This window comes from Lipotes vexillifer, unplaced genomic scaffold (genome assembly GCF_000442215.2).
Source record: "Lipotes vexillifer unplaced genomic scaffold, Lipotes_vexillifer_v1.1 scaffold64, whole genome shotgun sequence".
Lineage (NCBI taxonomy): Eukaryota > Metazoa > Chordata > Mammalia > Artiodactyla > Lipotidae > Lipotes > Lipotes vexillifer.
Genome location: NW_006791024.1, coordinates 17,344 through 29,500, shown reverse-complemented (window position 1 = coordinate 29,500; position 12,157 = coordinate 17,344). Strand labels below are relative to the sequence as shown.

Sequence of the window (12,157 nt, the reverse complement as noted above, 5' to 3'; positions counted from 1 at the left end):
TTGTTTCTTTTTTCAGCACGATTACGTGGTGTTCATGATGGTCTGTTCACTGGACAGATAGATGCTGTGGATACTCTTAATGCTACTTATAGAGTAACTTTTGATAGGGCAGGGCTTGGAACTCATACTATCCCTGACTATGAAGTTCTTGTAAGTATTGTTTCATAATACACGTGTTTTATGCCTATTAAATATGTTTTGTAGAGTTTTCTTAGGGCTTGTATTTATGATAGAATCAAAATTTCACGTCACAGAGGAAGAGATCTTTAGGTGTTTCCAGCCCTGCTTACTAGACTCCTGGAGCAGAGCTATATTTAAGTCTTCCACATTTTCCAGAAGCTAGCATCCGTCTACCTAATTTAGTGTGACACAACTAATCACTCTTGACTAATTAACCTTAGGGAATAAGCTACACAACACTTGCATTTCAGCTGTTGGTATAGTCCTCTTGCAAAATGACTTTAAAAGTATGTTAACATCTTGCACTTCAAAAAAATATATATATATATTATATATTATTTTATTTATTTATTTATTTTTTGCGGTACGCGGGCCTCTCACTGTTGTGGCCTCTTCCGTTGCGGAGCACAGGCTCCAGACACACAGGCTCATCGGCCATGGCTCACGGGCCCAGCTGCTTCGCGGCACGTGGGATCTTCCCAGACCAGGGCACGAACCCGTGTCCCCTGCATCGGCAGGTGGACTCTCAACCACTGCGCCACCAGGGAAGCCCCTAAAATATATATTTTTATATGTTCCTATGTTATCCTCAGAGTTTGCAGGGTGGTTGTTAATTACCCCCAGTTTTTGCATGATGAAATTGAGACATAAGTACGTTAGGTAATTTGTTCAAGGCTTTCAAGCTGGATTCTTGCCCTATTGAGACTGGAATCCACATCCTTTGAACTTCTGATATAGTCCATTAAACTACTGGACCATTATTTCATGATCATGCTTGATTTAGCAATGTCGTGGAAATTATATACCTTTCTAATAAGTTAAAATATAAAGGATAAATATAACTCTAATATTTTTTTTTAATGAGTAATGAACTTTTTATAACAAAACTGTTTGCCTCTAAGCATTATGGAAATTAAATTGTTCACATTTAGCCTCCCCTTTTTCCATTTCTTTGTTATAAACTTGATTTTTAAGGGTTGTGAACTTACAATTAAAAATCAAAATTACTTTATCTCCTTAGTGCAAAAATAGAAGAATCTTTTTTTTCTGATCTATACTTTTTAAAAAACTGTGACTCTCTGCTTATTATAAGGGTTTCCTTATCAAATATACTTTTAGAGAGGAGTAGGAGAGAAAGGAAATTTGGACTAAATATAGAGCAAGGTATACCAATCTTAGTTCTTTTCATTAAAGGAGGAAATCTTTAAACCTCCCATTTCAAAAAAGAAAAATTACTTTTCTGTTTCATTAATGTAATTTCCTTTATGAGATCACCCAAACATTTCTCCCTGGCCAGATAAGAACTGCCTTTAATTACAGTGGGTAATATTCAGATAGTCTTTAACACAGAGACAACCAAGGGTGGCCATAGATCACTTTCCTTTCTTTCAGTAGATCACTTTCTTCTGTTTTATGAATTCAATCTCTTAGTAACAGAGTAGTATCCATACTCTGACTTAAGTTCTAGCCCTTTGATCTTTGTAGGTTAATATATTTTATGATAAAATAGAACTGTTATAAAGCTAAAATGATTGGTAAAGTTCTTCAAGTTTTGGGGACTATTTTCTTTTCCCAAAGAGTAATGAGCCTCATGAGACGATGCCTATTGCTGCCTTTGGACAAAAACAGCGACCTTCTCGATTTTTTATGACTCCGCCACGGTTACATTATACTCCTCCTCTCCAGTCACCAATTACAGTAAGTAATATTTTTTAGATGTCACCAGTAATTTAAATGATTATTATGAATGTAAACTATGTTCTTATGAAATACGCATCTATTACAATAACGTCAGGAGGTGCGCACATTATTTTGAGTTGTCAGATATTAAATAAAAAGTTAATAAAGTAAATAAAATAGTTGCTTTAACTCTGGAAATATTTTCCTTTTTGTAGGATTTTTAATAGAGTAGTAATTATAATAGAACTTGCTCTTTATTTAAAAATAAGATGCTTCCTTCCTACTGTATAGCACAGAGAACTATATTCAATATCCTGTGATAAACCATAATGGAAAAGAATATGAAAAAAAAAGTATATATATGCATAACTGAATCACTTTGCTGTACAGCAGAAATTAGCACAACATTGTAAATCAACTATACTTCAATAAAATAAATTTTTTTAAAAATAAGATACTTCTGGGACCTCCCTGGTGGCACAGTGGTTAAGAATCCACCTGCCAATGCAGGGGACACCGTTTCATTCCCTGGTCCGGGAAGATCCCACACGCCACGGAGCAGCTAAGCCCGTGCACCCCAACTACTGAGTCTGCACTCTAGAGCTGGCGAGCCACAACTACTGAGCACGCGTGCCACAACTACTGAAGCCCGCGCACCTAGGGCCTGTGCTCCGCAGCAAGAGAAGCCACCACAGTGAGAAGCCTGCATACCACACGAAGAGCAACCCCCGCTCGCCGCAACTAGAGAAAGCCTGCACGCAGCAACAAAGACCCCAACACAGCCAAAAATAAATTAATTAATTAATTAATTTAAAAAATAGATACTTCCTTTTGAAAAGTCAATGGTTAAATAATTCCCTTTTATTCCCACAGGATAATGACCCCTTATTAGGACAGTCACCTTGGAGAAGTAAAATTTCTGGCTCTGACACAGAAACGTTAGGTGGTTTTCCAGTAGAGTTCCTTATCCAAGTGGTAAGAATTGCTCTGAATATTTTGGTTATTTGTTAAAAAACTCAATGACTTTTGTGTTATTAAAGTTGAAAATTTTTCTAGGACCAAATATTTTTATACTTTTAAAAATCATTGTGTTAGTTTTAAGAACTCTGTTACTTTCCAACAAGCTTGAAAATAAGTTATAACAGCAAAAAAAGACTTACAGATCTATTTTTGTTGGGCTTTTCTTGGGTTTGGTTCTTACTATTTTTCTGTGTTAAGGACTCTAACCTTCTAGTATATGCTGTGTGAAACTGAATGGTTAACTATTCATAAATTGTATAAGTATAAAGGTTTTTATTTAGTAATCTCAGTGCATCCTGCCATTATCAGTCACCTCAGCAATTGTTATGTGTTGGCCAGCTCTCTGGTTAGGAGGAACTTTATTTCTTAGACTAGGAATAGCTATTCATTTGCTAAGTACTTATTGATTAGGCACAAAGAAATCTAAGGCTAAATGGAAACAAGTATAGAATTATTATATAGAACAATTTTCTTGAATAGCCTGACTCTTAAGAATGTAATGTGCTGTTTGTTTTGAAAATTAGATTAAATAAATTATTTAGTTTGTTTTTTTATCAGTAATTTAATGTTTTCTTTTTATTTTATTTTATTTAGTTTGAATCATAGTCTAATAATGTTTGATTTGTTTCTTTTCTTTTTGTTTGAAAAGAAAAACTACTTGGTTTGGGATAGAGTCTTTATAAATAAAAATGTTTATAGCCTAATCCATTAAAATATTCAGTGTTACCTTTTACAATTAATGTTATTTTGAGGGAAAGTCTTGTCATTTGTGTGTATGTGTATAGCATTTTTTATTCCTTAGTTGTATGTTGTTAATTATCCTTGGAATACAGAATTACACCTTTTAACTTCCAAAAGTAGATAAGATACTTTTACATGAAAAAAAAATATGAAAAGAGCCAAGGCTTATCATTTTCACACATAGGACACGTCTGTTTTAAAGAAATTCTTTCTTTTAAATAGTGGAAGTAAAAACAGAGCTAATATGTCATATATGGGCAAGTGTGTGTAGGGAGAGATGGGGGGAAGAACAGGGGGTCAGGGAGAGGGAGAGAGGGGCTGGGGAGAGAGAGAGAGAGAGAGAGAGAGAGAGAGAGAGAGATCCATCGATACACCAGCAGATGGAGTCAGAGGCTAAATACTAGTACGCTACTTCTAAAGTATTGATGTTTTTATTGATGCTTAGATGTTTGATCGCAATACTTAATTTTAACTTCAAAATCTACGTGTAAAAGCCTAGTTAAAACACTGCTTTCATTTTTTAAGCTATCTAGCGATAGAAGTAAAAGTCCTTTTATGTACTTTTGTAATGTGTAAAGTTTTATGAAACTCAGATTAGCTTTTAAGCTGTGAGATATGTTTTTGTCTTTTTCTATTACTGTTTTCTTTCTTATAACAAAATAAACTTCATCATTTTTTTGCAAGTTTTATAATTCATAGTTTACAATGAATTTTCTTAGTGAGGAAACTTTTTCTTTCCTGGGGTTAGGGATTTTGAGGAATCTAAAAGACTGATCCACTTCTTAGAGAGGACTCAGTTTTGAAAAGAATGAAAAGGAAACAGCGTGATTTTCTATCAAAAACAAGCAAGAAGGGACTTCCCTAGTGATGCAGTGGTTAAGAGTCCACCTGTCAATGCAGGGGACACGGGTTCGAGCCGTGATCCGGGAAGATCCCACATGCCACAGAGCAGCTAAGCCCGTGAGCCACAACTACTGAGCCTGTGCTCTAGAGCCCTTGAGCCACAACTGCTGAGCCTGTGAGCCACAACTACTGAAGCCTGAGCACCTAGAGCCTGTGCTCCACAACAAAGAGAAGCTACCACAACGAGAAGCCCGCGCACAGCAACGAAGACCCAAGGCAGCCAAAAATTAATTAATGAATTAATTAATTTTTAAAAAAAGAAGAAACACAGTACTGAAAATGGGAGAGAGACTGTTGCCTTCATCCCATCTTTTACTGCTTCTAACTCTGAAGAATCACACAAATTTCCATAAAACCCCACCAACTAGAGACAGGGCACCAGTCCAGAGCTCTGGAGATACTAATGAGGGTCTGTGTGAATAAGTATGTAACATATCTCACCAGGCTCTCCCTCTGCCTGTATCAACTTAGGTCAAGTTTTTAGATTTTTTTTTAATTACCAAAAATTTAATGCATATGAAATCAGACAAGGGACTTCCCTGGTGGCACAGTGGTTAAGAATCCACCTGTCAATGCAGGGTTCACGGGCTCGAGCCCTGGTCTGGGAAGATCCCACATGCCACAGAGCAGCTAAGCCCGTGCACCACAACTACTGAGCCTGTGCTCTAGAGCCCGTGAGCCACAACTACTGAGCCCACGTGCCACAACTACTGAAGCCCGCGCACCTAGAGCCCGTGCTCTACAACTAGAGAAACCACCGCAATGAGAAGCCTGTGCACTGCAGCGAAGAGCAGCCCCAACTCGCCACAGCTAGAGAAAGCCTGTGTGTAACAACAAAGACCCAACACAGAAATAAATAAAATTAATTATAATTAATTAATTAAAAAAGAAGACAGTTGTATAATGCACCTCTAGGTACCCATTATCTAGCTATAACAGTTATCAAACAGTTATCAACAACTCCTGGCCAGTTCAGTTTCAGCTATACTCCCACCCACATTCTCTGTTTTGGGAAATCAGACGTCATATCATTTATCTGTAAATATTTCGTTATATATCTTTAAGTGGTAAGGGCCCTTTTATTTTTAAGAGACATAACTATATTATTATTACATCTAAAAAGTTGACAACAAAGTCTTAATATCTTCACATATCCAGTCAGCATTCCAGTTCTCCAGTTGTCTCTTAAATGTTGACTGTACTTTTTCCCCATTAACTTATTTGCTGAAGAAACTAGATTATTTGTCCATAGAGTCTCCGACAGTCTGGATTTTGCTGACTGAATCCTTGTGGTAACATCCAGCATATTCTTTTGTCTTTTATATTTCATGTAAATTGCTCATTGAATATAAAGGTTTGATTTGATTTGGGTTTTTTATTTGATTGGTGTACTTGTTTTTATGTGACTACTTTTATGTGTGGTTTTGTGTTCTAATAGGATACCCATATTATTTTATCTCTTTTTGTATATAGTGTTGGCTGGTACTAATTATCAATGCGTAGGTCAATTCATTCATTAGGATTGCAAAATGGTGCTATTCTTGTTCTTTGTTTAGTAGCTGAAATAGTTCTGTAAGGAAAAACGTCCCCTAATCTATTATTTGGTTACCTAATGGCATAGTTTGTATAGTATAGGCAGGATAAATGCTTGACTCTTTGTCTTTGTTTTCCAGTTTATGAGTGTGGTCACTAGTATTCTCCAACAATGGTTAATTTTGTTTAAGTATCAGTCTGAACTCATGGATTTTAATGTATTTGTGCTTCAGTTAACTGTAGTTATTATTATGATTGGTCCACACATTGTTCCATATTGGACCAGTGAAAACTTATTCAGGTTGACTCCTTAATCGTTTTGACATATCCTGGTTACAGTGGATTTTAAAATCTCTTCTTCTCAGCCAGTCTGACTTATAAAATAGTGTCTGTGCTATATTTATATTGAAACACTAAAATCTGCTAAAATATCTTGGTGAAAACTTAGAAATTTGACATCTACATGATATACTTAAGTGCCTGTGTTTATTCCAAAACATCTCTTCTTCATTGTCTATAGACCAGATTATCAAAAATTCTCATGATTAAAAAGGAGCATATCAAGAAATTAAGGGAAATGAACACAGAAGCAGAAAAACTGGTAAGGATATATTTTTTTCTTTGTTTGCTTGTCTCATTTTAAAATGGTGGGCAGCTTCTATATCTAAAGATTTTAAAATATTTGATGGAAGAAAACCTTGAGATAAATGTTATTTTTAAATCCTGATTTGCTCTCGCTATCTCTTGTTATACTGAACATACGCTAAGTAAATTAGCAATGCAGTACAGTTCATTACCCCAGACCTCCTTATGCCATTGAATAGGATTAATGGATATATATTAGGTTCTTTGACAGTTTGCGTGAGTGTAGAATTCCTAGCATTGGTGCCTCTGACTAAGGAAGTCATATTAGCAGAGGTTATTAAAAGTGATTCAGAATAAATAAATCAGGAAATACATAGGCTGGTATCTTCAGGTTATCTTGATGGAGCTTATATCCTATTTTATTAATCTAATGAGTACAAAAATATGAGTCAGTTTTATTCATAGGAGAGAATTATCAGAGTTTCTTAAAATGTAGAAAATACTAAGGAAGTTTTTTAATTGTATTGAAAGTCATAACTTGCTTGTGGATTTATAGGATGGTGAATAGATTTTCTCTCAAGTACCATCTCCAATTGATTGAAAATGGCTGCAAGGATGTATGAAAGTAAGAGAGAGCTCAGTGACTGGGCTTGGGGGCCAAGGGCTGTAGCTAAGTACCAATGTCTGTCATGAATGCAGGAATAGGGAGTTGTCGTAACATTAGTCATCTCTTGTATGGAATGGTGTGAGGGGTAGGTGTGGGTAAATAGCTGGACAAGTAGTTACCTAACTGAATGAGGAACAGTCCTTTTAGGATTATGGAATTTTTTATCTGAACATGACTTTGAATTATCTAATTTGAACCCATCATTTTTATGGAATTGAAAACTGAAGACCAAAGATATCAAGGGATTTTGGACTAAGATTATGCTGCTATTTAGTAGTACAGGTACCAGAACAGGCTTCTTAGTTCCAGTTTAACTCATTTAGGTATGATGTAAAATTAGTATTGTCAGATACACAGGCTATCAAAGACTGAAAAAAAATAGCCGTAACATATTGCCATTATATATCCTAAATGTAAAAATATTATGTGTTTGCTTCTTTCCTCCTGGACTCTAATTCTTATCTTGGTTTCCATCAGTTCTACTTCTACCCTTTATTCTATGCCTTTTCAATGCTCCCCCACTACATTTCCTCTGATCATTTTATCATCTCTTCCACCTTGATGCATAATCAAATTATTTAACTTTCATATCACTAGCTAGGACTTTTCCCTATATCTAGGTTTCACACCTTAAAGTACTGGACTTGCCTTAGCCTAGTTAGTGTTACCTACTTTTTAAAAAAGGCCTGTTTTGATGTTGGTTTGACTTCTTGGTATGTGGGATCTCTGTAGAAATCTAACTGGCTTGGTAGGCTGTATAATTTATTTATGATTAGAAATAATTACCATTATAAAAATTGAAATACTGTAAAACTATTTAGTTTAGTATATGGTATAAATACGTTTTTATGCTTAGCATATGGATTTCTTCTTCTATGCATATACTTTCATATGTTTTGTTTTTTGAAGTACAGTTGATTTACAGTTTTGTCTTGGTTTCAGGTATACAGCACATTGATTTAGTATTTTTGTCAGATTGTATTCCCTTATAGGTTATTACAAGTTACTGGGCATAATTCCCAGTGCTATACAGTGTATTCTTGTTGCTTATCTACTTTTTATATGATAATTTTATCTGTTAATCCCATACCCCTAATTTATCCCTTCCTGCTTTCCTCTCCCCTTTGGTAACCACGAGTTTGTTTTCTATATCTGTGAGTCTATTTCTGTTTTGCATACACATTCATTTGTATTGCATTTTAGATTCCACATATAAGTGATATTATACAGTATTTGTCTTCCTCTGTCTGATTTATTTTACTAAGCATAACATTCTCTAGGTCCATCCATGTTTCTGCAAATGGCTTTTTTTCATTGTTTTTTATGACCAACTAATACTCCACTTGTGGAGTATTTACATGCCCACCAATTTACATGCCCACCAACAGTGTATGAGGGTTCCCTTTTCTCCACATCCTCTCTAACATTTGTCTTTTGTAGACTTTTTGATGATAACCATTCTGACTGGTGTGATGTGATACCTCATTGTGGTTTTGATTTGCATTTCTCTAATAATTAGTGATGTTGAGCATCTTTTCATGTGCCTGTTAGCCATCTGCATGTCTTCTTTGGGAAAATGTCTATTCAGATACTATGCCCACTTTTGGATTGAATTGTTTGCTTGTTTTTTTTGATACTGAGTTGTATGAGCTGTTCATATATTTTGGATATGAACCCTTTGTCGGCCACATCATTTGCCAGTATTTTCTTCCATTCCATAGTTTGTCTTTTTCTTTTGTCAGTGGTTTCTTTTGCTCTGCAAATCTTTAAGTTTAATTAGGCCCCATTTGTTTATTTCTGCTCTTATTTCTTTTGCCTTAGGAGGCTGATCCAAGAAAATATTGCTACAATTTCTGTCAAAGAGTGCTTTGCCTTTGTTCTCTTCTAGGAGTGTTATGGTTTTGGGGCTTACATTTAAGCTGTTTTGAGGGTTTGTTTTGTTTTGTTTTGTTTTTGTGTATATGGTGTGAAAGGGAATGTTCTACTCTTACTGTTTTACATGTGGCTGTCCATTTTCCTAGCACCACTTGTTGAAGACACTGTCTTTTCTCCATTGTATAGGCTTACCTCTTTTGTTGTAGATTAATTTATCGCAGGTGCTTGGGTTTATTTCTGGACTGTATTCTGTTCCGTTGATCTATGTGTCTATTTTTGTGCCAATACCATGCTGTTCTGCTTACTATAGTTTAGTATAGTGTGACATCTGGGAGGGTTATACATCCAGCTTTGTTCCTTTTTCTCAGGATTGCTCTGGCAATTAAGGGTCTTTTGTGACTTCACATAAATTGTAGGATAATTTGTTCTAGTTCTGTGAAAAATGTCCTGGGTATTTTGATAGGGATTGCATTAAATCTGTAGATTGATTTGGCTAGTATGTCCTTTTTAATAATGTTAATTCTTCCAACCCAATAGCATGGAATATTTTTCCATTTCTTCACATCATCTTCCTCAATGTTTTATAGTTTTCAAAGTATAGGTCTTTCACCTCCTTGGTGAAGTTTATTCCTAGAGTTTGTTTGTTTTTGGTGCAATTTTAAACAGGATTGTTTTTTACTTTCTCTTTCTGATATTTCATTATTAGTATATAGAACTGCAGCATATTTCTGTATATTAGTCTTGTATCCTGCAGCCTTTCTGAATTCATCTATTTGTTCTAATAGTTTTTGGGCCTAGACTTTAGGGTTCTCTATAGAGTATCATGTCATCTACAGGTAATGGCAGTTTTAGCTCTTCACTTGCAATTTGTGTACCTTTTATTTCTTTTTGTTTTTGATTGCTGTGTCTAGGATTTCCAGTACTATTTCCTGAATTTAGCAGGAAGGCTTTCAGCATTTCACTTTTGAGTATTATGTTGGCTGTGGGTTTGTCATATATGTTGAAATTTGTTCCCTCTATACCCACTTTGATGAACATTTTTATCATGAATGGATGTTGAATTTCTCAAATGCATTTTCTGCGTCTGTTGAGATAATCATGTGATTTTCATCTTTTGTTTGTTAAAGTGGTATGTCACATTGGCTAATTTGCGTATGTTGAACCATCCTTGTCACCCTGGGATAAATCCAACTTGATCATGGTGTATGATCCGTTTTATGCATCATTGGATTAGCTTTGCTTATATTTTGTTGAGGATTTTTGCATCTCTATTAAACAAAGATATTGGCCTGTAATTTTCCTTTTTTGTAGAGTCTGTGTGATTTTGGTATCAGGGTAATGGTGGGGCCTCATAAAATGAATTTGGGAGCATTCCCTCCTCTTCAGATTTTTGGAATAGTTTGAGAAGGATAGGTATAAGTTCTTCTTTACATGTTTGGTTGTCTGGTCCTGGACTTTTGTTTGCTGGGAGTATTTTAATTGTAGATTCAATTTCACTCCTAGTGATCGGTCTTCAAATTATCTGTTTCTTCTTGACTCAGTCTTGGCAAGCTGTATCTTTCTAGAAATTTGTCTCTGTCATCTAGGTTATCCAGTTTGTTGGCATATAACTATTCATAGTATTCTCTGTCATTTTGTTTGTTTGTTTCTCTGTAGTATTGTGTTTATTTGGGTCCTCTCTCTTTTCTTCTTGATGAGAGCCTGGCTAAAGTTTATCCATTTTATTTGTCTTTATAAATAACCAGGTCTTGGTTTCATTGATCTTCTCTGTTGATTTTTTTGGTCTCTATTTTATTTATTCTCTCTGATCTTTATTATTTCCTTCCTTCTGCTGACTTTGGACTATTTTTCTTTTTCTAATTTTTTAGGTGGTACGTTAGGTTGTTTATTTGAGATTTTTCTTATTCTTGAGGAAGGCCTATATCACTATGAACTTCTCTCTTAGAACTATTTTTGCTGCATCCCATAGATTTTGGAAAACTGTGTTTTCATCTTCATTTGTCCTGAGGTATTTTCTAATTTCCTTTTTGATTTCATCATTGACCCTTTTTTTTTTTTTAGTAGCATATTGTTTAGTCTCAGTGTGTTTGTTCTTTCCTGGTTTTCTTTCTGTAGTTCATTTATAGTTTCATACTGTTGTGCTTGGGAGAAATGCTTGATATAATTTCTATCTTACATTTCTTGAGACTTGTTTTGTGACCTAGTATGTGATCTATCCTGGGGACCGATCCATGTGCCCTTGAAAAGAATGTGTATGTATTCTGCTATTTTTGGATGTTATTTCCTGTACTATCAATTAAGTCCAACTGGTCTAATGTGTCAATTAAGACTACTGTTTCCCTGTTGATTTTCTGTCTGGATTATCTGTCCATCAGTGTAAATGGGGTGTTAAAGTCGCCTACTGTTATTATATTTTTGTCAATTTCTCCCTTTATGTCTGTTAATATTTGCTTTATATATTTAGGTGCGCCTATATTAGGTGCATGTATGTTCACAAATGTTATATCCTGTCTTGTTTTGATCCCTTTATCATTATATAATGCCCTTTGCTACCTTTTGTTATAATCTTTGAAAGTCTATTTTGTCTGATATGAGTATTGCTACCCCTGCTTTCTTGTCATTTTTGTTTGCATGAAATGTTTTTTTATCCACTCACTTTCAGTCTGTATGTGTCTTTTACCCTGAAGTGAGTTTATTAGGCAGTTTATTGAAGGGTTTGGTTTTTTTAATCCAGTCAGCCATGCTGTCTTTTGGAGAGTTTAGTCCATTGGCATTTAAAGTAATTATTGATAGGTATGTACTCATTGCCATTTTAATCCTTGTTTTCCAGTTATTTTTGTAGTTCTTCTTCATTCATTTCTTCTTTTTGTTTCTCCTGTAGTGGTTTGATGATTTTCTTTTTTAGTATGCTTGAATTCCTTTCTTTTTGGTTTTTGTGTATCTACTGTAGGTTTTTAATTTGTAGTTACAATG

At 35.0% G+C, this 12,157-nt stretch overlaps 1 protein-coding gene across 1 annotated transcript in view; it reads left to right on the top strand.

The window, feature by feature from the left end:
• The window catches only part of LOC103073705 (protein lin-9 homolog), a gene marked incomplete at its 3' end in the record, with an annotated part of 74,442 nt that extends 67,784 nt beyond the window's left edge, over positions 1-6,658 (top strand). The window contains exons 8-11 of the mRNA XM_007464178.1: positions 17-150; positions 1,759-1,878; positions 2,734-2,835; positions 6,578-6,658. Coding sequence (XP_007464240.1) covers positions 17-150; positions 1,759-1,878; positions 2,734-2,835; positions 6,578-6,658 — 437 coding nt within the window. The remainder of the gene's footprint in view (positions 1-16; positions 151-1,758; positions 1,879-2,733; positions 2,836-6,577) is intronic.
• Positions 6,659-12,157: the final 5,499 nt, after the last annotated feature.